Source organism: Otolemur garnettii, unplaced genomic scaffold (assembly GCF_000181295.1).
Source record: "Otolemur garnettii isolate 467f Iridium unplaced genomic scaffold, OtoGar3 scaffold00014, whole genome shotgun sequence".
NCBI classification, from domain to species: Eukaryota; Metazoa; Chordata; class Mammalia; order Primates; family Galagidae; genus Otolemur; species Otolemur garnettii.
The window spans coordinates 26,366,149-26,389,137 of NW_003852409.1; the positions used below are offsets into that span (position 1 = coordinate 26,366,149).

Sequence of the window (22,989 nt, forward strand, 5' to 3'; positions counted from 1 at the left end):
AAAAAAAAAAAAAAAAAAGAAAAGAAAAGAAAAAGAAAGAAAAGAAAAGAAAAAAAGCCCAGAGGTTAGGTGATGCCCAGGGCCTGGGGGAAGCCAGGGTGGCTAGGGACAAAGTAGGGGCACCAGGCTCTGCCACTTACATGCTCATGACCTGGGCAAGTCATTCCCCTTCTCTTGGCCTAAGCAGGGGGTACTCATGAATTACTAGAATGGCGAGAGCTTTGTGAATCCTACAATGGTACCCCATGACTGCAAAGTCGGCACCTTCTACTTGCAAGTGAGGGAACTGAGGTGCAGAGGGGATATGGTAGATTGGGACTCACAGTGGATATCAGTAATCACACAGGAATAATCCAGAATGTGGAATTTTGATCTAAAAGCTCTTCTTAGGAGCCTTGGTGGAGATAGGAATAATCCTAGTTCTATCAGGGCTAAAGCCCTGCCTGCAGGCCCCAGGCTGTGCGGCCTGGAACACTGGCCCCCCTCTGACTGCTGCATAGGGGAACGTGGGGGACACCTTTCCACCAGGCTCCAGCATCTTCTCTAGTGATCCACACTAGATTGCTGGGTGGGGTTTGCTGTCAGATTGACCCCAAGCATTGTCTGAGGTCCTTGGAAGAGTCACGGTTTCCCCTTTGGTCTCTTATGCCATCACATGGTGACTTACCTCAGGTGTGCAAAGCACTCATCCCCAGCAGATACCCTCCTTGCCACACCATACCTGATAGTCAAAGGTTCCTGGAGGCTCTCTCAGTTCTTTGGGAGCCCGAAGGTCCTCCAGGCTTTTGGCCTGGCCCAGTGGCTGCAGAGGGGGCTCCATGTCCAGGTTGCTGAAGACGTCTTCCAGAAGGTCAATGCTGGCGGCCCTGTCAGGTGGAGCTGGGGCAGGGCCCAAGGGCTTCCGCGCTCGCTGCTCTGGACTCTCTGCCTCATCACCTTCCGCACTGTCTGATTCTTTGAGTGTCCGGTAGGGCTGCGGCCTGGTAGGAGACAGAGCAGGCTCAATTCTCCCACCCAGGGCCTTCATGGAAGAATGTGGACTCTCCGGCCACTGACAATGACCAGTCCCTCAGAGTGTGCCCAGGAGCCTTCAGGACAGGAGAGTGTCCTGGGTCCCCATGAGGGCAGATGTCTAGGTGGCAGCAAGGGTGCAAGCTGGCCATTGTGACAGACGTATGGCTATGACATTGGGCAAGTTGCTTTGGCTCTCACTCACACTGAGGGACCCACTTAGTTGCCTACAAACCACAGGTCATTTTATAAAACTGGCTAAAGGGGTTGCGAGCCATTCAGATAAAGTGTAGGGGACAGAAGAGAGTGGCAGGCAGGCAGATGTGCTCTGGCTCCCCTATCGGGTGCTGACAAACAGCCTGCAGAGCTGGGTCCTGTGAACAGCTCACAGGGAACTGAGCTGCTCCCAGAGGGCAGTGCTCAAGGTGCCCCAGGATCTTTAGAGGATTTGCCTGGGCCTCAGCTGCTGCTGACCTGGGTTCCAGCTCTGGTTGTGCCATCTCTTGTTACTTAACCTCTCTGTGCCTGAGCTGCTCAGGCGGTGGCGGTGATTACACGAGCAAATGTAGTCCCTGGTACACAGCAGACACGCAGAGGCTGGTTACAGCATCAACAACCCACCAGTGAGTGTGGCCAGCACTTGGGCTCCGTGGCAGCTTCCTGTACATTCGTTCATCAAAACCTTGCAGCTGGCCCAAGCGCAGGTAACCAAGGCTTCAGCGCGCCTTCCTTCCTCCAGGGCACCACTGGGTATGTTAGGTAGAGGCAGTGCCTGGGTAAACTCTGACCTCTAGTGGAGCCGCTGAGGAACTGCACCTTGCGGCCACTGACGATCCGGGCGGGGCTGGGGGTGGCCCTGGGTCAGGCAGAGACTGCAGGGTAAAGTTGGGGGGGTTGGGGGGAAGGGGAGGGGGACGCCACCTGCTGGCCAGGAGCAGGCCCGCACCGAAGTCCTGCTGAAGCAACTGGGGCAGGGATAGACTCTCACTAGGCCCAGGGATTCCTTCGGATGGCACTGTCTCCCGGAAACAATGCAAGCAGCCTGTGAAGTAGGACTTACACCCCCACTTTACAGATGAGAGATAGGAGCTCGGAGAAGTTAACTCAAGCACCCGGAAGAGATGGAAATGGAAGCTATGTTTGAGGGACTTCAAAAGTCCCTCACTCACTCTGACGCAGGGATTAAAGACCCTTTAACTTTGAACACAATGAGTGGGATAAAGAAAATTTAGTCAGTATTCTTAAACTTCATGAAAGAGTGTTCTTTTTAGCTCATTTTGTTTTGAGTTAGGATGGGCCAGCTACTTTTTAAATACACACACTAATGCCTGTACTGGCCTCTGAGGTCATGGGCTAAGTGAGGAAAATGAGCCTTAACACATCAGTTAATTCAAGAAGAACCTGATGGGGCTGGGCCTTGGACTCAACCTTCTGGGGTGTTCAGGGGTAGGTGGGTGTTACCCAAGCAGAAGTCCTGTGTCAGGCCTTCTCCTCTTGGAAGAATGTTTACTAATTTTTAAAACATTTAAAAGAAAAAGTCTGGCCAGGTGCAGTGGCTCATGCCTGTAATCCCAGCACTCTGGGAGGCCAAGGTGGGAGAATTATTTAAAAACAGGAGTTCAAGACTAGCCTGGGCAACACGATGAGATCCTGTCTCTATAAAAAAAATTAAAAATTAGCTGGGCATGGTGGCATGTGCCTGTAGTCCTAGCTATTTGGGAGGCTGAAGAGGCAAGATTACGTGAGCCTGGAAGTTTGAGGTTCAGTGAGTTACGACTGCACCACTGCACTTCAGCCTGGGCAACAAAGTTAGACTTTGTCTAAAGAACAAGTCTAAAGAGAAAGATTCAAGGCACACAAATGGTGGCACGTGACACTTGGGCAAGGCTGACTTAGCCTACCACTTTCTAAGTGAGGACATCAGGAGGGGATTGACTTGCTGAGTTTGGAGGTGACCTGGTCACCAGAAAGGGTCAGGACCGTCTGTGGGGAAAGTAGTAGGAGGCAGCACAGTCTGGGATTTATAAAGTCCCCAGAGGAACCCAGGGCAGGGACCTGACATAGGACTTCTGCTGGGGGTTTAGGAATAGGAAGGGCATGACAGGGCTGTGAAGGGAGGAAGGGAAAATCATTTCCTCTTCTGTAAGATGCTGAAACAATCACTCCACAAAGGCTGTTGTGAGCACTGTGGGCGTTCAGCAAAGGGCAGTTTCCCTCCTCTTAAGGTTCCCAGAAAAAACACACAACCTTGCTAACAAATAAAAACAGACAAAAGCTGTCGCTCTGCTCAATCCCAGCTCTGAAGAACTTGTGGGTGGAGGGGTAAGAGCTGGCAAAGGCAGGAGGAATACAACGGCTTAACTTTGGAGGGCGGCTGGATTGTGGGGTAATATTTTTTTCTTTTATAAAATTGCTATTTGTAACTGGTATGAGGCATAGGCTATAAATAATAATGATAAAAATTATCTGTAAGAAGTCAGGCAGATCAGAACATTTGGGTAGGCTGGCATTAATATACACATTCCACATTAGTAAAGTATTTTTAACTTAAAATCTGACTTTTCATCTCCATGGCTTTGCAAGATGTGCTGAGATAAACAAGGACTTACAGATCACCAGTTGCATTGATAATTAAGCCCATTTTCCCCTTACAAGGAAAGGGACCCCTGCTGCCATCTCACCCTGTCACCCCACTCCATTGGCACAGCCCCCATAAAGCTGGTGGAATGATGCCCTGAGAGGAAGCACATGGAGGTGGTATCCAACCCAGCATGGTGGCACTAGGGCACCAGCAGGCAGCAGCTCCAAACACCCCTTCCCCCACGCAAGGGCAAGCAGCACCCCTCCCCCCTCACATGGCCCAGGAGAGTCACCAAGCTGAGCTCAGGGAAATGGAAGGAGGAAGGAGAGACCATTCAAAGGGAGCAGAGAAGAAAAAGCTCTCGGTGAAGCCAGAGCTTGGGCCCTCTTCCCGCTGGCATTCATCATCAGAAGAGTCTTCGGAGAGGAAGACCGCATAGTGTCTCAAAGGCTTTACCAGGCTGGGGCAGAGGAAGACAAAAGAGAAAAGAAAAGGCAGTTAGGGGGTGCCCTCAGAACCCCACATGCAGGTGGTCCAGCTGGGGGCTCCTGGGAAAAGGCCAGAGGGCCCCAAGGTGAGGGAGCTGGTCCCAGACGGAAGAGAAACTGGATTTGTCCTGTGTGTCAAGAGCCTTAAACTCATGGTCTGCCATCCATGACCAAGTAATTCCTGTTCCATTTGGATAACTCTAAATGTAGTGAAGAATTATGCCCAAAGATGTTCAGGCTTATGATATTAAAACATGAGACAACCTAAGTTATCAGCAAGAGAAATCTACACAGAGGGTGAATGGTGTCTTCCCATGAAACATAATGTTGATAAAGAACCAAGACGCAGAAGTGTAATTACACTGCATTTTCTCTCCTCTCCTTAAGGAAAAATGCATAGAAAAAAAGAAAAAACAACTGGAAAAGCTAAGTGTCAGTAATAGCTGGTGGGATCACAGGTGATTTCTGTGTCTTATACATTTTCTACAATGAGCATATCTACTTCAGAAACTGGGAAAAAATAAAAAAAAGTTAAAGGAAAAAGTGAGCCATGCAGAAGGGTACTCGTGAGAAGGCCCTTTTCTGATTAGCGGCTGCTCTCTGGAGTTTCCCTCAGATGCCTCTTCAGAGAGTCTTTTTCATCTGTGATGTGGAAATTAAATATTCATTGTTATAAAAAATGCATCTCCCTTGTCAGCCACCTGTGAGCTCTCCCTCCATAAACACAAACACATACACAGGCCAAAGAAACTTCACGCCAGGCTTCTATGAATTATATACTGACCAGGGCCCTGGACAGAGGACTGGCCTGGGCAGACCTGGGTTCAAATACTGGCTCATGTGCCAGGGAATGGATGCCACATGCCCCTGCTCCCTTCACGGGCTGGGGTCGCTCTGAGACAATAGTGACTTTGGGGAGAGGGATGGGTAGGAGACACTGGGTGCCCGAGTGGGGATCCCCTCTCTCCTCACCCCCACAGCCAAAGCAGTCTCCTGTCTCCACTTCATGTGACAGAATTCCTTTAAGGTTTTCTTTCAGGAAAGGGCATGAGAATCACAGCTAGAAGGTAAAGGAGGGACAATAGCTGCCCCCACAATTGGGCGAGTGGGTTGTGACTGGGCTTTGCTACAACCTACTGTTGTACCCAGAGCTGACTTCCTACACGTTCACACCAGAACTTTTATTTCCTGGCATTGTCCCTGGAAGCTGACCAGGAGAAGAGAAGCCACTAGCTGAGTGAGGGTCACGCCCTGGGAGGAGGCGGGTCACAGAAGTTGGCTCCTCTCTGCTTTCAGGCTACCTTCCCAGCTGGTAGGGGCAAGCACACCTCAGCCTTTCTGGACTAGGCAGGCCATCAGACTGGGGGATATTTTCCTCAGGGCTTAGCAGAGATGTGCTAGGGAAGATCTGACCTTGGGAATGTGCCCTGACCAGCTAGGGGCCAGGCTGCTCACCCCCGCCACTTCTACAGCAAACAAGGCAGATCAGGAACCCCTCCCCTCCACACACAGCTACCAGAGTCTGTCTTGGATTAGAAACCCAACCTTGTCACTCTCCTGCTTAGACCCTGCACATCTGCCATCCCGAATCACAATTTTGCTGCAATTGATTGTATGGTGAGTAAACAGTCAGGTGAGTAAACTGCTAGGAATAACAATGCCTGATGTTGCAGAATGGCTTGTCTGTTTGACAGCTGGGGGGCCTGCTCTTGCTCACCAGCACAGGACTGCTCTCCTGAGGTGGAGGGTGGAGGGTGGGCAGCCCGGGGTCATGCTCCTCTCTGGTGAGTCTGTGGGATGGGCTATCTGGGTGGTGCCAGGGCTGTGAGTGGCCGTGCCAAGTCTGAGCTCCTAGCAGGGCAGATGCCGCACTGCATGTGGGCTCTGCTCACCTCTATGGCCTCCTCCCGGCACCCCCTGCACGTCAGCCATGGCTGTGTCTGAGTAACACTCATCTCTGAGCACAGAGGCCCTTAACACTCCACCTGCCTCTTTTGCTTGGTACACTGGCTGCTTTTCAGTCTTGAAGACTCAGCTCAAATGGCACTTGCAGGAAGCCCCCGGGAGCTCCCAGCTGGAGTTTTCTCCCCAGATGGAGACAGTTCTCTCTGGCTGTGTGTCTTAGTGCTTCAGAGATATCATTTAACCTCTTGCAATTCTATTCTAAGTTGAGCTGCCCAAGGGCTTATTTGGTTTCTCCCACCTGGGGTGGTGGTAGGGGTGGTGGTGTTGGGGTGGGTGGTGGTGGGAGGTGATCAGCAATTGAATGAATGAAAGCCAGCCTGGGAGGGGGGTTTCCCACTTCCACCCACCTTCCTGGAGCTCTGCCTCATCACTGTGGTTCCTTTTTCCCAGCCTGTGGCTGCCATTTAAAAGTGTCCCCTCTCTGGGGAGATGCTAAGACATAAAGAATACCATGAAGGTGTCAGGAATACAGGGGCAGGCAGAAGCCTCAGGAAAGTGTTTAAAATGATGCCCACAAGCAGCCATTGTGCCAAGGCCTTACACATGTCATTTCTACCCCTCCCCCCACAAAAGCCTAGCAGGAAGGTGTCAACGGTACTGATTTTGTGGAGAATGAGTCCGTCTGTCCATGTGTGTACCAACCAAGAGCCTTTCTGCCCGCTCTCTGGGAGCAGACGTAGGCAAAGCTAAGCCCTGGGGAATCACAGAGGACGAAGAAAAGTGACCAAGTGACCCAGCCAGGAAGTGACAAGCAGGGATCCTGGCCCAGGCTGTCCATCCCCAGGAACTTCACTTTGTGTCAGAGGGACTATGGACATATACCAGGGGACACGAGCCCCAGCTTGGGTCAAACAGTGAGACTCCCCAGTGCTCTCACATCCATCCTGAATGCCTCTCCCACACCCATCCATGCATAGGCCCCTCCTCCGGCTTTGACCAGAAAGCACAGATCACAGCTTGGCACATTAGCGGAATGCCACTAAACCTGCCAGGAATTTCTGGATTCCCATAAGAGCAAAGAATCTTTGTGTTGGACTGGACCTTGGCTTCATTAAATCAGGCTGCTGCAGTTCAGGTTGTTGTCAAAATCCTGGGCCTCCCAGGCTGATTGTAGGGGGACTGGGGACTGGGGTGGAGGCTTGGTTTCTAGCTTATGAACCTTTTTCCTCCTCCAGCCATGTCTCGTGGTTGGGCCAGACTGGTCGGGTAGCAGCTTCCACAGAGGCCCAGGCTGTCTCCTGAACATACACCTGTCTCTCAAGAGTGGCAAGGCACTTAGGTGAGAAGTCTGCCATGCGATGTGGTCGGAACTGAGCTTTGACAGGTCCAGGCCACGTGGATGGTGATGACAAGTAACTAGCAGTACCTACAAGCCTTGGCTGAAATACTGTCCATACACTTTCTCATGAATTCCTTATTCCATTTCCACTTTGTAGACACTGAAGCCGAGGCTCAGAGAGGGGGAGTCACTTGCCCAGGGTCACACAGCAGTTAAAGGTAGAGATGGGAACCGAATCTAAATTTGCCTGACTCTAAACCACTACAGGATTCTGCCTCTTCAGTCTTCTGGATCTGAAACAATGAAATAAAAGGTAGGACGTTTCCTCTTTTACTTTTAATGAAAAATGAGATTTCAAAATAAAACTTATTTAAATTCAGCTGCTCGTGTTCTACCATGAAACAAATAGTCGGATATTTGTCAGAGATAAAGGATGAACCATCGAAAACGTCCAGGCTTAAATTTTTTATTAGCTTAAGGCAGAATATGAAAAAAAAAATGTACCTTTTCCCTCATTAACCCAATTCAGCTACTACCCTGCAGTCTGCCACCCACCACTTGCCTGGATTTTATTACACACAAAGAGCTGTCTGTGAAAAGGCAGGTCGTGGCAAACTTGGCTACCCAGCAAGGGCTGCCGGAGTCTTGGCGAGAAAGAAAGGCTGGCCGTCCATCATGGCTCAGACCCACCGTCCCCCACGGCCGCTCCCGCCTCTGCCCAGCTCATCTCCGCGGAGTTCCCATGCAGATGACTTCCCGAGCCCTTTCTAATGTTTGGTTTAACGTGTCGCCGGTTAGCGTGCATGTGTGACAGTGGTGACAAGCGAGGCTGTTCCTTTTTAAATACCATGTCAGAGACACGGCGTCAGGAAGTGGGGACGTGCTCCGTGCTCTCCGCCGTGCCAGGATCGCACCAGCTTATTTTTTAATGAGGAAGATCTGCATCTCGAGTTTTTTTCATGTGTCACATCGCGTGGACAAATCAGCAGCACGTCACGCTGGCCCAAAATGAAATGCTGACAAATGTAGATATTTCAAATTTAATTGACATTTAAATGTACTTGAGATAAAGATGGGAAAAAATCAGCAAGGACTTGGTCTCCGGAGGTAATGAAGGGGAGCTGGTGATCATTTTTTAAAGGATCATTTCACTCCAGCACAAAGGATCTTCACTTTGTAACGTCCAGGCTGTTCTGCGCCGCCCCATTACGGGGCTCCATGCGAAGGGGCTGATGAGCAGGGACCGACCGAGGATGAGGCGAGCTCCTGCCTGTCCAGTGGATGCCAGTCTGTCCAGTCGTCCACCCTGCTCCCCTTCCTGTTCAGGCTATCTTGGAACAGTGACTTCACCTCCCTGAATCTCATTTTTTTATCTGTAAAATAGAGATTCTACAGCCCTCCTAAGAGTCTTATCGTGACAGTTAAATGAAATCATTTGTAGAGGGCTTTGCATGGTGCCTAGCACAAGTGAGTATTTAATTACTGTCCACATGCCACATTCACCTGCCATTTCTATCCTGCACAGGGTCTGCCCTAGGTACTAAGGATGAATAAGGTGGCCCCTGCCTTTCCAGACCTCTCTAGTCAGGGTTAGCGTTCTCAGCTGGGCACATCTTACCACATCAGAATCGTCTGCCGAGTCCCGGGAGATTCCAGCTGCTTCCCTTCAAGACCATGACACAGGGCTCGCACTGTAGACCATACCCTTGACATGATAACCTCTGTTTGCTAAGAGCCTAAGTCCTCACAGACCAAAATAAAAATGGCTCTGACCATGACTCAAGGGTCTCCAGGAGAAACTGTAGTGAGACGCCCAGGAGGAGGCTGTACACGGGGACGGCTGCCCGTCCCGAGTGATCTGGGGTGGGGGACTGCTGCTCAGGGAGGGAGGATTGGAGACAGATACAGGGACCTGCTGTACTCAGCAGCAGGTGAATCTCTACATAAAAACAACGAGAAGAATCGTGACGAATCAGCATCAGCAAGGAGAGTGTGTCCCACCTGTCAGGTGAACTGGTCTAGGGCATCAGTGAGTGAGTGAGACCCAGTCCTTCCCACTCCACTGGGGACTTGCTCTGCCAGAGGACACTGATGGCAACGTACTTAGGGGCTCTTGGGTGGGGCTCTACTAGGCAGTGAGGCAGGAGGTGGGGTTTTGAGTACAGCAGAGGCTGCACAACAGCCTGGAGGTGTCTCTGAGAGGAGTGGGCACAGGGGATGTGACGCTGGGGCAGGGAGTTCAAGAGGAGAGGCTGGAGGAGTTGGCCAGGACCGAAGGGGATGCATGGGCTAGGGATGATGTGAGGCCTCACGGTCACAGGTGCAGTTAGAAGCAGGTCCCATCTCTCTCTGGTGACTTGTGCTCTTTGCCTTTTCAGCCTTCATTCAAGTGTCTATTCAACTGTTTCTCAGACTGCACATTCATTCACTCATTCCTTTTTTCAGCAAAAGTCCCTATTGCCCATTTCACACGTCCATATGCCACCACCCCAGCATTCCCCAGAAGTCCTTCCAAGGCCACCATGTAGATGCTCAGACAGGCAGAGGCCTGAGCACGAGGGCTTCTCTCCCCTGCTTGCTCCTCAGGCTGTGTGGTGATGGGGACACCTTGGGGGCACTTTCACCTACTGGGAAAAGCCACTGTGCAGATCATACAGAACTGTCCCTCACCCTGAGGACAGCCTCTGTCCACTAGGAGCCTAAGTCCCCTCAGACCAAGTTCTGGGGCTCACAGCAGCAGTGGGGCGAGAAAGTGGGGAATGTGGGACCTTGCTGCCCACCGAGGGGGCATCCAGGACCCAGGGTGAGTTCTCAGTCTGCTAGAGCTTGCTCCCCCATGGCTGAATGGGGCTGACAATGCCCTGGCTGTGGAGATTTCTGAGGGGAGCAGGGAGGTTAACCAAGATGACACGTGTGAAATTGCTGGGCATGTCACAGGCATTTGAGAAATGGTGACGTGATCTGGAAGAGGCAGGGGTTTCTGTTGGATAAAGACAAAGCCTTTCAGAGACTGGAGTCAGTAATATCCTGAGCATGGGGCCCCTTCTCTGCCTAAAGCAGACGAAAGGTCTTCCAGCTGGAATTAACTCCCCTATGGTGATAGTTCCTGGGAAAAGTCCTTTCCTCTAAGTAGATGGGCAGAGTGGCTGGAGACAAATGAGTCCCGTGTTGCCCTGTGCTGCTTGCTGCTCTGTATGTGTGTGTGTGTGTCAGAGAGACAGAGATAGAGGGGTCAGGAGCCCCTTGCCCTGCTAATTGGCTCTGTGACCTTCTGCTCAGGTGTTTGTACTCCTGGCCACTTAGGGACAGGGGCCTGGCAGCCTGCCAGGGGATAGAGCTGACAGCTGCCCCCATCCTCAGGGGTGCAGGGCCCTGAGGCATTCTGGAGACTTGCTTCTGGGGCTGATGCAATTCCTGGCTCTCAGAGGGGCAGGGCAGGTGCTGCCAGCTTCCTATTCATGTGCATAGTAGGTTCTTTACTATTTGTGCTTGTTAACTGACAGCCCCTCCTCCTTCCCCAGGCTGGGCTGTAAGCTGTCCCCTGCCTTCACTGGTTCCTTTGTCCATCATTCAGTGAACATCTCTGGGCAGAGATCTGGGCCGGGTCTGGTTTGGGCCTTGAGCGCCAAAGCTGAAGGGCACGTGGCGTCAGCCCAGGAAGAGCTCACAGACTGCTGGTGGGTGTGTGCATGTGCTCGTGGGGCAAGGATACACAGCAGGGCACTGTCACATCAGGGGAGGCCCACGGGACTGTGGGCATGGGAAGGAGGAATGGGTGGCTCATGAGGTGGTGTGCCTGGGGTGTCAAGGCCAGGGCAGCCATTGCAGGACATGAAGCAGAAGGGGAGTTGTATGCCCTGCCCACTTGAGGACGTGACTGCATCTCCTGTGAGCCCTTCCCGGACCATGTTCCTGGGGGTGTGAACAAGTGTTATGTTAAAGAAAGGAGACAAGGAGTCTCAGGTCGTGTAGCGGGTGGGCCAGGATGCCAGGCCAGGATGCTGACCCAGGCCTGTTGGATACCAAAACCATGTACCAGGCCACCATCCAAATTATAGGCCCGCACGTCCTGGGCAGCTCTGGGGCTGTGAGGAGGGAAAGAGCTCTACTACGTTGTGATCCACAGCCAGGAGCAGGGGACTGCTGAGGCCATGCTGGGCCCAGATGCTGAGGAGGGTGAGGGACGCTGAACATGCAAAAGCACCACGTCATCTGCCAGAGCATGTGTGCAACTGGCCCAGAGAGAGACTATTGCAAAGTGTTTCCAGACCTAGGCTTTGGTCAGGGTTCTCACTAAATGCTTCTGGCAGCTTCCTCTGATCTTATTTTTATCTTCTGGGGCCTTGGTGCTGGGGCCACGCGTATAGTTCAGGGGATCAGACACTGCAGTTCCTGAGCAGCACGGCTGGCCACTGGTGTACACACCGTCTCCCAGCGAGCACAGCCTCCAGAACTTTTCCTTGTCCAGAAGGATTTCTAATGCCAGCCACACGTTCCTCTGGGTGCCCCAGACCCAAATTTCTGGGGCATGCGGTTCTGGTAGGAGTATAAGGCGGCACCATTCTTTTAGAAATATGGAGCAGAAATCTCCCTCTGTAACTGGTTAAGGGTATAAGCTTTTGACATTATAGAGACACGTCTGAAGCTCAGCTCTGCTCCTAACTAGCTATGTGACCAACGGCAGTGACAAGCTCTGGGAGTCTCAGTTATTTCCATAAAATAGAGCTCATAATAGCTATCTTCACATATTTCTTGTGAGGACTAAATGAAATGGTGTACGTAAAGAACTTAACCACATGGCTCTCAGTTAATGGTAGCTGTTAATAATTCTATTTCTTATAATGATATAAAATGAGCTAAAGCTGAGGGAACAAGGATATTTACCATGGCATTTTTCATATTAATGAGAACTTGGGAAAAATCTAAAGCTTTAATATGAGGGGTGTGGTTAGGTAGTCCACAAACACAGACACACCAGGATCGTCTGTACTTAGGGAACAATATGGGCTACAGAGTCACATGGAACAAGCCTGGGCAGTGGGATGCTGCAAGGTGCTGTAAACATATACAGAAAAAGGATCAGACGGAAATCTATAGAAATGCTAAGAAGTAGTTGAATTACAGTGGGCTTCAGAATGAGCCTCTTTTCCCTAACTTCCACATTGGCTATGAGGGTACTGGGCTATTTTTACAAACAAATAATTGAAAAGACCAGAGCAGATTTTGCATGGATCTGGCCAGAGAGGGCCAACAGGGCAACAGCTCTGTGGTCCTGGGGGCTGAATCTGGACCACTATTACTTGTACTAGGAGACTTCAAATAACCAGGATGTACCCAGACCCTCATGTGCCTGGATGACGCCTGCCTTGCCCGTTAGGAGACAGGGTGTGCAGTCAAAAGAGCTCTGCTCTGCAGTTGGTCAGGACAGGGCTGCTCTCGGATCTACCACAACTGCAAGCCTCTTTTCTTTTTTTTCAGACAGAACCTCAAGCTGTTGCCCTTGGTAGAGTGCCATGGCATCACAGCTCACAGCAACCTCCAACTCCTGGGCTTACGTGATTATCTTGCCTCAGCCTCCCAAGGCACGCTGGCCCCAACATCAGAGGGGCCCCATTGCACTTCCTGCTGGGACCACAGGCGCCCGCCACAATACCTGGGTATTTTTTGGTTGTAGTTGTCATTGTTGTTTGGCAGGCCTGGGCTGGATTCCAACCTGCCAGCTCTGGTGTATGTGGCTGGCGCCTTAGCCACTTGAGCTACAGGAGCTGAGCCCAACTGCAAGCCTCTTAACCACTGAAACTCAGAAGACAGCCCTACATCTGGGTTGTGAAGATTCAATAGGTGGTAGAGGCATAACATTATCTCTCCCATACTCTCAGCAACTCCATGAGGCCCTACTGCCACTTCCCAGTAGGGAATGAATGATGGCTGCCGGGCAAGGAGAAGCCCCTGGGGATACTCCTGTTCCCCCCCCCCCCGGGGGTGGGGGGCACAGTATGTGGGCCTGAAGGGGCTGGGCAAAGCTGATAGCAGCACTGCCTTTCAGAGCTGCGATTGGCTCTTGCTGCCATTCAAGTTAGATGGGAAATTCACCGGTCAGCCAAAAGGAAAGTGGCTTGAGGCCTGGCTGCTGTGCACATTCTGGCTCGCCTTGAATAGGTGGGAGCTGTGACCCTCACTGTGCCCACTACAGCAGCTACTGTCCTCATGATTAGGTTCTTAACAAAAGCTTGGATGGTAAAGAAGAAAGGACTAGGCCTCTGTTTTCAGATAGCCGCCATCTCAACCATTTTCTGGCTCTAAGACCTAACAAGTCACTGAAAGTTTCTCTTTTGAGTCTTAGTTTCTACATCCAACTCTAGCCTCGAAAGAACCAGAGAGGAAGGGTGGTGTGCCGGGCAAGTCATCTTAGGACACGGAGATCCTATCTGTCTGAGCAAAACTAGACTAAAAATGGATGCCCTGGGCCCCATCCCAAGGAGAACAGCAGAGTATAACAGAAAGAAGGAAATCAAGCAGAATTCTGAATCCTGGCCCTGCCACTTTCTAACCCGATGACCTTGGGTATGTGAGTCAGATACATTTTCTGAGCCTGAGTTCTCATTCTGGGAGAGTGGGGGAGAAACATGCTGGCCCCAACATCAGAGGTGCCCCATTGCACTTCCTGCTGACTGGCCTCTCAGCCCCAGCTTCCTACCCCTAACTCTACCCTAAGGAAGCTCACAGGCATTCCATCAGCTTTGCTCTGAGTAATGATGGAAGTAGTTAATATTACACTTCTTGAATATAAATATTAACTAAATACTAACCAATTAGTGTTAACTGAAAAACAGAGGGAATGTTTCCCTCGGTTTCCGAACCTTTCTGAAGAGTTCTTCCAATTGCCAACAGATGGTTTTGAGGAGCTGGGAAACCTATCCTTGATTCAGGAAGAAAATCTGACACAGGAAAATTTCATTCTGGGACAATGCAAGTACTCAAAGAGTCTTATGGAAACTTGCTTGTAAGACCTCCTTTTAAAAGTCCTATGTAGGCTTGGCGCCTATAGCACAGTGGTTATGGCACTGGCCACATACAGGAGGCTGGCGGGTTCAAACCCAGTCAGGGCCAGCTAACCAACAATGACAACCACAACAACAACAAAAAACTGCCGGGCATTGTGGCAGGCGCCTGTAGTCCCAGCTACTTGGGAGGCTGAGGCAAGAGAATCACTTAAGCTCAAGTGTTTGGGTTGCTCTGAGCTGTGACGCCAACGGCACTCTACTGAGGATGACACAGTGAGGCTCTGTCTCAAAACAAAATAAAACAAAACATCCTATGTAGCTTGCACCTAGTTAAGTTTTCAAAGATGTGTCTGCAGAATGAATGGATGTGCGAATGGACAGATGGAGCAATGGACGGACAGAAATCAGCTGGAAAGGAAGACATGAACTTTAATGGTGGACTGGCCAGAGAGCTGATGGCCAAGGCCTTTGGGCCTTGAGGAATCCCAGGGTGCTTGGCTATTGCAGGAGACAAACTTAATCAGCTCCATCTTGCTGTCCACAAAGTTAGTTATTTAATGTGCTATTGGCAGTGAGAGTTGGGGCAAGAAGTCAGGAGGACTGAATCTCTCCCCTCAACTTCAAAGATCCAGCATCCCTTTCTGCCGCCCAAATCCTCTAAGCTTCCGAAGCACTTTGATATTCCCAGCGGAGACGAAGATCTGTGATTCAAGAAAACCCAGGCCAGATTAAAGGGCCAGGCGCTGAGTCTGTGTGCCCACCACAGAGCCACCTCCAACACAGGCCCGTTAGGATCCGGCTCCTGCCCGCCGGCTTGTCTTCTCACGTCTCACAACACAATGCCGACAGATTGGCGGAGCCCGTTTCCTCCCCCTACCCCCCAGAACAATATTTTATGAGGAGTCTGTTTTATTAAAATATTTTCCGCTGGATGCTTCCTGTGTTTCAAGAAGTTGGTCTTGCCAGCTGGAGCTGATGACAGTTGAGAAAAACACATCCAAGAGCTGTTGTGACATGGCATTTGGAAGTGGAGGAGCACCGTGGGGGGGTGGGGAGGAGGCATGGGAAGAGATGCAGGAAAACACCCAGCTTGCACCAGAAACGCCACTGGCATTATGAGAGAAAAGGCTCCCTCCTCCTCGTTAAAAATTGTGAAAACCCCCCCCCCCGGAATGATGTCCTGAACGTACCCCTCTCTCTCCTCAGGGGCCTGAGCTGCTGTGATGCATGGTCACAGCAAACCTGTCATTTGTTTTTTTATCACTGTTAGTCTGCCAACCCACCAAACTAGGCCCCGTGCTCCCACTGGTTCATTTCAACCCCAAATATTTCCCAAATAGAGTCTAAAACAGGACATATTGCAAAAACAAAACAAAACAAAACAATAAACAAACCAACTAAAGAAAAAAACATTCTAAAAGTGATTCTTAACACAATTTAGAATTGTGTGTGACAGCCAAGAAAATAAGACACTGGTTTTTTGGCACAGTGGACAGTCATCCACATCACTGGAAGTCCAACCTTTAACTGGAATTTGGTCACAAAATGGATAATTAGCTTTTTTGTAAAATGTGGAATGTTGTCGATCTGAGGTGTTAGTGTGCAGTACAAGGGTATTCTGAATCCATGTCTCAATGTCTACAATAACCCTATATCCCAGTAGAGTGTCTAAAAGGTTTAGCTTAATTTTAAAGAGGCAATGTTAAAGAAATGCAATTAATTTCATCCCTCTCCAGAGAAATCTTTAGGGTTGAGGCACTGAGGCCATGCACACTCTCTCCACAAGGGGGCAATCATCATCCACGCCAGCCGCGGCCAGGGCCAGCGGTCTGTGTTCTCTCCAGCCTATTGTGCAGAGCAAAAGTTAAACCTACACCCAACTTCAGTCTTCCCCTCCAAATTCCTCATAACCAAGTATCTACATGCACGCACGCACGCGTGCGCGCGCACACACACACACATACACACATACAATCCAGTGCTTTCTGGGCAAACTCTGAGGGCTGTGGGGTAGGCTGTTTCCATAAAGACACGGTGGCTCAAGCGGTGCCTGTGCTGTAGAGCTCGGAGCCCTGGGACAGCTGCAGCATAGGCCACAACCGGGTGAGGCCATGGCTTCATGTTTCAGAACTGTTTTTTCCTTTTGACTCTGGTTCTTGCTAGGACCTGCCACCTCCCTTAACTTCTTTCCCTGAGAAAGCTTCTGAAAGCAAGCCAGATGTGAGGGGTTCCCCTTGCCACAAAAAGGACTTCAGGGCCAATTTTTCTGATTCCCCCAATGACTTTAGGCCAAGAAGAATTCATGCACTTTTTCAAGGCATCACAGTAAGCCAGCATGTAGCTGCTGAATTGTCTGGGCAGAGACCAAGGGCCATGTGCTTTGGGGACAAAGGGAAGCAACGCTGCCTTCTCCAGCCGGCTCTGGAGCAGCACTGTCGGCGGCTTTCAGCCTTAGCCCATGCAGGTGGCTCCAGCTCTGGCCACTGTGTGTCTGTCTGCCTGGCACATTCACCTCCTCTACCCATAGCTCCTCAGCAAGTGATGCTAAGCTGGTCCTCTGGGAGGTACTGGGCACAACTCCCAGGGCCTGTCCCGCAAGGGCTCTAAGACTGGGGGAGGTAGATTAAGAAAAATCTTAGTAACATCAAAGCTATGGCACAGGTTGGCAAAGGGTCTTGGTAGGGGTGGGGCAGTGGCTAAGAACAGTCTTGTGTATAAATCTGAGCCACAGAGACCTGGGGCTAGGAAGGTGGTGGCTCCCTATTAAACTGGCTTTTTTGACCAGATTCCTAACCCTCTCTGCTAACTTGACATCTTCAGCATAAGAGGCCTGGGACAGTCTTCTGAACACATCATAGTTACCCTCTGGGCCTCACTATAAAACCCAGCCCAGGCAGCGCCCAGCTCCCTGCCTTCTGGCACCTCCTGCTGATATGACAACCAGAACTAGTAAAGGATCAAGCCCTGCTCCCCGAAACACCTGCTTGGTGCTCCAGGGAAACCTCTCAAAGCCGGGGCTGCACAGACCTCTCAAAGCTTGGCCCCGCTGGGTTCTTGCGGACAGAGAGCAGAGGAGCAATGGGGTACTCACTGTTCAGGGCTTGACACAGATGTCCTCCGGCCTTCCACTGAGATGTTGCTCTTTGGTCTCTTAACAACATGTGGACGGGGCGGGCGCACCTAGAAGGAGCAGAAGGGGAAAGCAGGAAGAGTGAGTTGGAAAAGCCACACAAAGACATTCTGAAGATGTGGATGAGCAGCCACAAAAGAAATGCTTAGGAATTTTCAATGGCGAGTCATGGAAACATCACCATTTAATGTGCAGCAGATAGATACACTAATTGGAACTCTGTGGCCAGTGCCAATCAGAAAGGTCCTCCTGAAGGGCTTGGTTTCCTCAGCTGTGGGCGGGGGGTGGGGGTGCTCTTTGCAGGTCCAATGAGATGATGTGTACTCAGGACCCGGGACAAAGAGGCTCAGGTTAATAACAGATTCTCTTTTGCTCTTCTCTGGAATAGTTTTGTAGAACAAAAAGGTTTCACTTTGACTTATTTTGGGGGTATACATACTTAGTTTTTATAACTGAATTATAGGATGCTTATTCTCTTCTCTAAATAAGAGAGGGATTGGGGAGGGCCAAGACGGACCATCTTTTTGCTTCTGAGGGCATCCTTGTGTGCTGGACCTCCCAGCAGGCCCTGCCTGGATGCTGAAACCTATATTTACCACACAGACCAGGTTCCAGGATCAGCAATGGGCAAGTTAGCAAGTGTATAGCTTCCTAGTCCCACAGCTGGTATTGCAGTGACAGGATAGTTTTTTCTGATACACCATCTCTGAAAGCCAAGACCAGGACTCCCAGAGAAAGACGCCCCTTCCCCCACCAGAGCCCCCAATGGGTGTTAGGCTGAGAATTTCTAGGTGCCCTTAGAAGGATACTCATTTGGTCCAATCAACATTACACGCCTTTAAGTGTGGCACAGTCGTCTCTGAACATTTCCAATGCCTGAGAGGCATAGGCTGAGAGCCGAGCTAAGCTAAGAAAGTCTATCTCTGAATTTCATTGCCAATCAAAACGACTGAGCATCCTGGTACAGGCTCTGAACATTTCTCTGCAGATGAGATGCCACAATTGCTGAGTTTTGAGGACAAGACAGGGAAGGAGAGCAGTACACACTTCACTTCCTGCCTGCCCTTTCACCTCCAAACATCTTCGCTGCCACCCTCGGGGATTTGTGGGCGACACTGCACAATGGTTTAGGAACACAGATTACAGAAGCTGGCTGCATAAAAGACATGTCTTTATAGAGTCTCATCACACCCTCAGGTCTGTGCATGTCTGCTGTAACCAAAGTTTTCCTGTGGAGTGGCCAGTCTGATCTCAGCCTTGTTTGGCAAAGCAGAGATGTGGTAAAAGCCAAATGCATTCCACCAAACTTGCTGTCTCCTTCTGTGGGTTTATTGGGAAGATTCAGCAACCAGATGCAGGGAAGGCCCCAGCACAGGGCTGGTTCGTAGTGAGGCCTCAAAGCTCATCCTGCTTCTCCGTGCCGTGGATGTTCCCTTCTTATCAACAACGAAAGGAAGATGAGGGGGACACAACGTCTAAATTAGAAGATCAGTGTTAGAATTCTCTGCACAGTGAGTGGGCCCTTGGCAAGATTTTTAGAATCAAATGGACACTAGCACTTGGACTCTCAGAAGTGTATAATGATGTCACTATTTTTATCAATTATTAGAACTGTGCTTGCCACACGGCAAATATTTAGTCAATATTTGCTGAATAAACAAATGAATGGATGTATCTGCCGGTCATTCTCTCTCTGGTTTCCCCAGCCATGGACAGATAGCTCTGGGGCTAGTAAACAGGTCGCCTGGCTAGGACAGTCCCCAACTTCTCATCACCAGGCAGCAGTGTGGGTGGGGTGGAGGGGCACCTCTGCCTCTGCCCCCCAGGAGTCCAGGGGCAGAGCTTTCAGGAAAGGTCAGACTTTAAGGCCTGTCAGCTCGTCCTTGCACAGGGCTGCTGCTTGCTACAATAAAGGCGGGTTAAGAATGTGAACTTGTGGCTGAAATGGGGGGATTAAGTTTGTGGCAACTTCAACTGAACTTGCAACGTGGTGAAACATGGGGAAAAAGAACAACAGAGCTAATTAGACGAGCTGAGCTGTCAGAGTGCCGCTGAATGGCTCAGCGCCAACAAACAAAAGGAATGGGTTGGCAATCAGTAGGATCGATGGAGGAGACTGCTTCATTAGGGATGGTAAAACAGAGCGGGGGTGGGGGGGGAGAGGGAGACATGGCAGACCCAGGATGGTCAGTCCCCCGCTCGGGGACAGACACGCCTGGAGTCACGCACACCCGACTGCCATGGACAAAGCCAGACACAAAAGTGTACTCACACACACGATCATCCAGAGACACATGGAGGCCTGTCGACTCCAGTGTACACATCATCTCACAAATATACGCTCAGGCATGCACGAGAGGTAAAAGTACATGTGTGGATCACACACACACACACACACGCACACGCACACACACACACGCACGCATTCACACACACATGCACGCATGCCGGCCGACCACAACCAGGCACAGACACACACAGTCAAAATGGTTTAATTAAACCTGAAGCATAAAACAACACAGACAACTCCCGTCATATTTCAGCGATCACACCCGTCTTTCTGGGGTGCTTAGGCAGGGCGGGGGCTGGGGAATGGAGGGAAAAACCACACGCACACAGCACAGTGATGGGGCCCCCCCAGTGTTAGGATCCCGGCAGTGCCAGGGGAGAAAATGCTAAGCAGGGATTTCCAGCTCTGTTCAGGGGGGACTGGAGGGGAAAGTTGGGAAGCCAGCCAATTCCCCACTGGATTTAAAACCTGAGAAATCTAAGTCGGCAGGGTTAAATGTGTATTGAATACAAAAGCACCGAGTACATTTGATTTTAATGGTGAGCAAGAAATAATAAATACAGAGCTTATAAAGCGCTTCACATGCGGGCTGACCGCAGCCTGCCTCTCCCTAGCGAGCCCCAACCTACTCCCCTTAGTCCATGAGACACTGGCATGGTTTTCTTCTGCTCTTTCTTTTTTCTTCTTTTTAAAAAGAAAACCCAAATCCTCTGGTAACATCTGAACTCCAGCCACAGGTGCCAGGCTACAAAGCTCCTTCCAGAAAGGCTGGATGCTACCCCTCAGGCCCCCACTACCCCAGGGCCAATGACTATGCTTCTGCCTGGAACCTTTACAGCTAAGAGACCTGGCAAAGCCTGGCAGGAGGCCGATGGCTCCTGACTTGGGAGCTTGTTAGTCTGGCCTATTTGAGGCTCTTGAGGGGTTCCACACCCTGGGTCCCCCATGTTCCCAGCTAGTGTGTAGCAGTGTCTCCTGGAAATGCTTGCATGAATGTACATGGAAGAATTGATTCCTAGGGCCCTGGGGACTGCAGGACCCAGAAAGCACAAACCTTCTAGAATTCTCAAATGGATCTTAGAGGTCTTGCTTAGTGGAAGGAGTTGGGAGTGTATGTGTCTACTCCATGCCAGGGACAGTGTTAGGCACTACAGATACATGATCTCATTACCCTCACCAGATGGGTATTGCCAAACCCATTTAATAGATGATGAAACTAAGGCTCAGAGAAGGTAAGAATCGTACCTAAGGTCACACAGCCAGGAAGTGGCCAAGCTATGATCCAAACCAGGTAGGCCTCTCTGACTTCCCCAGGAGGGCTGGTCCTCCCCAGTACCCTGCTTCTTCCGCATGCCATAAACTCATGAGCATGGAGCCCCCAAATGCCAGGCTAGTCACCTCCTGCACCATCCCTGTGGGAGAGACAGCGGCTACACAGGCTCTTCTGCAGCGTCTGCCTTCCCAAGTCCTCAGTTGCCAGTGGCTGTGGCTGGGCACCCCCTCCCCCCATCAGCACAAGTCCCCACACCAGTGAGACTACACAGGGGTCCACCATAGCTGCTCCAATACTTGAATTTTTCTAGGGGAGCAATCCTGTCCTTGAATCCTGCTTTGCCAGAGATTCCCTGGCTGCCATGGATCCCAGGCCTCTAAGGGGAATTCTGACAGCTACCCACTGGCTGAGTTTGGCCTAAGGAAAAGCTGTTTTGTAGAGAGCAAGGAGAGACAGAGGAGTGAGGCAGGCCTGTGTTCAAAGGCCAGCTTGGCCTCTTATCATCTCTGTGGTCTTGGCTACTAACTAGGGAAACAGCATCTGCCTCTTCTGGGCTGGACAAATGAGACAGTAAGTATACAAGTGGCTAGCGCAATTTCAGGCACACTGTAAGCTGCTCAATAAATGTCAATTCTCTTCACCTCCATATCTCTGCCAGGGTCTAACCCTGCACTATAAGTTCCACAGAAAGCCCAGCCGGGTGCTGATTAATTTTTTTTTTCTTTTTTTTTTGAGACAGAGCCTCAAGCTGTCCCCCTGGGTAGAGTGCCCTGGCATTACAGCTCACAGCAACCTCCAACTCCTGGGCTCAAGCGAGTCTCCTGCCTCCGCCTCCCAAGTAGCTGGGACCACAGGCGCCCGCCACAACGCCCGGCTATTTTTTGGTTGCAGCCGTCATTGTTGTTTGGTGGGTCTGGGCTGGGGATTCAAACCCGTCACCTTAGGTGTACATGGCTGGCGCCTTAGCCGGTTGAGCTATAGGCGCCGAGCCTTAATTTTCTTTTTCAACTGAAGACTCTGGCCCAGTACTTCAGATAGGTTGAACATCCCTAATCCAAAAATCCAAAATCTCAAATGCTCTGAAATCTGAAACCTTCTGAATGCCAACATAATGAGCAAAGGAAATGCTCACTGGAGCATTTTAGATTTGGGATCCGCAACCATTAAGCATAATGCAGATATTCCAAAATCTTAGAAGAATTGAAATCTAAAACACTTCTGGTTCCAAGCATTTTGAATGAGGGATACTCAACCTGTAAGGAGGCCTTCTTTATGTCCAGGAAGACGGAGGGTCCAGGGAGCTTGGGATGCTGGAAAGACCATAGCTTCTAGAGCTTAGTGATCCCATCTACAGTTGAAGAACTTGGGTTAAGTTACTGAACATCCGTTGTCTCATCTCTAAAATGGGTGGTGGTGATGCCTATTTCACAGAGTTAATGTGAAACGAAACTAAGATGAGGTACCTAAAAATACCGAGAATGCCAAAAAAAAAAAAAAAATGTTGGAAGGAAAGCCAATCATTCCCCCCAAATGTACAAATTGCAGGTAAAATGGATCTGCATATAGCATGTCTAGGTACACCCGACCAGTAACGGTACTTTTGAAAAGTAATACCTAGATAACATCTTTTAAGATGTGTCCACGTTTTTTGGGCACCCTCTGTATTTTGCTGACTATACAATTCCAGGCAAATGATGGTTATTAATAAATTGGGCTATTCCTTGGAAGTTGTAAGATGTAAAAGCCTCTTAGGAAGAACCACTCCTGAGTGCAAGGCACCATGCTAGGTGCTCTACAAATGTCATCCATGCCTGTTCCCACAAAACACCCTCTGTGAATGAGGTACAGTGCAGAGAGAGAAGTGAGGCTCAGAGAGCTTCAGTACCTGCCCAAAGTCACACAGCTTCAGCATTCAAGGCTTGCTCTGCAGGCCTTCCAAATCCATGTTGTTAACGACTGTGCTGAAAC

At 50.4% G+C, this 22,989-nt stretch overlaps 1 protein-coding gene across 3 annotated transcripts in view; it reads right to left on the reverse strand.

Annotated features, from left to right (window-relative positions):
* Window positions 1-22,989, reverse strand: part of DENND1A (DENN domain containing 1A) — a 528,338-nt gene that overhangs the window by 3,488 nt on the left and 501,861 nt on the right. Inside the window, exons 20-22 of one of the 3 annotated variants that reach the window (XM_012802453.2) lie at window positions 17,420-17,508; window positions 3,924-4,052; window positions 722-980 (exon numbers count right to left, since the gene is read on the reverse strand). In XM_012802453.2, coding sequence (XP_012657907.1) covers window positions 722-980; window positions 3,924-4,052; window positions 17,420-17,508 — 477 coding nt within the window. Of the gene's footprint in view, window positions 1-721; window positions 981-3,923; window positions 4,053-14,746; window positions 15,030-17,419; window positions 17,509-22,989 lie in introns of those variants that run through there. The other 2 variants (XM_012802455.2, XM_023510504.1) reach the window with 2 other exon arrangements.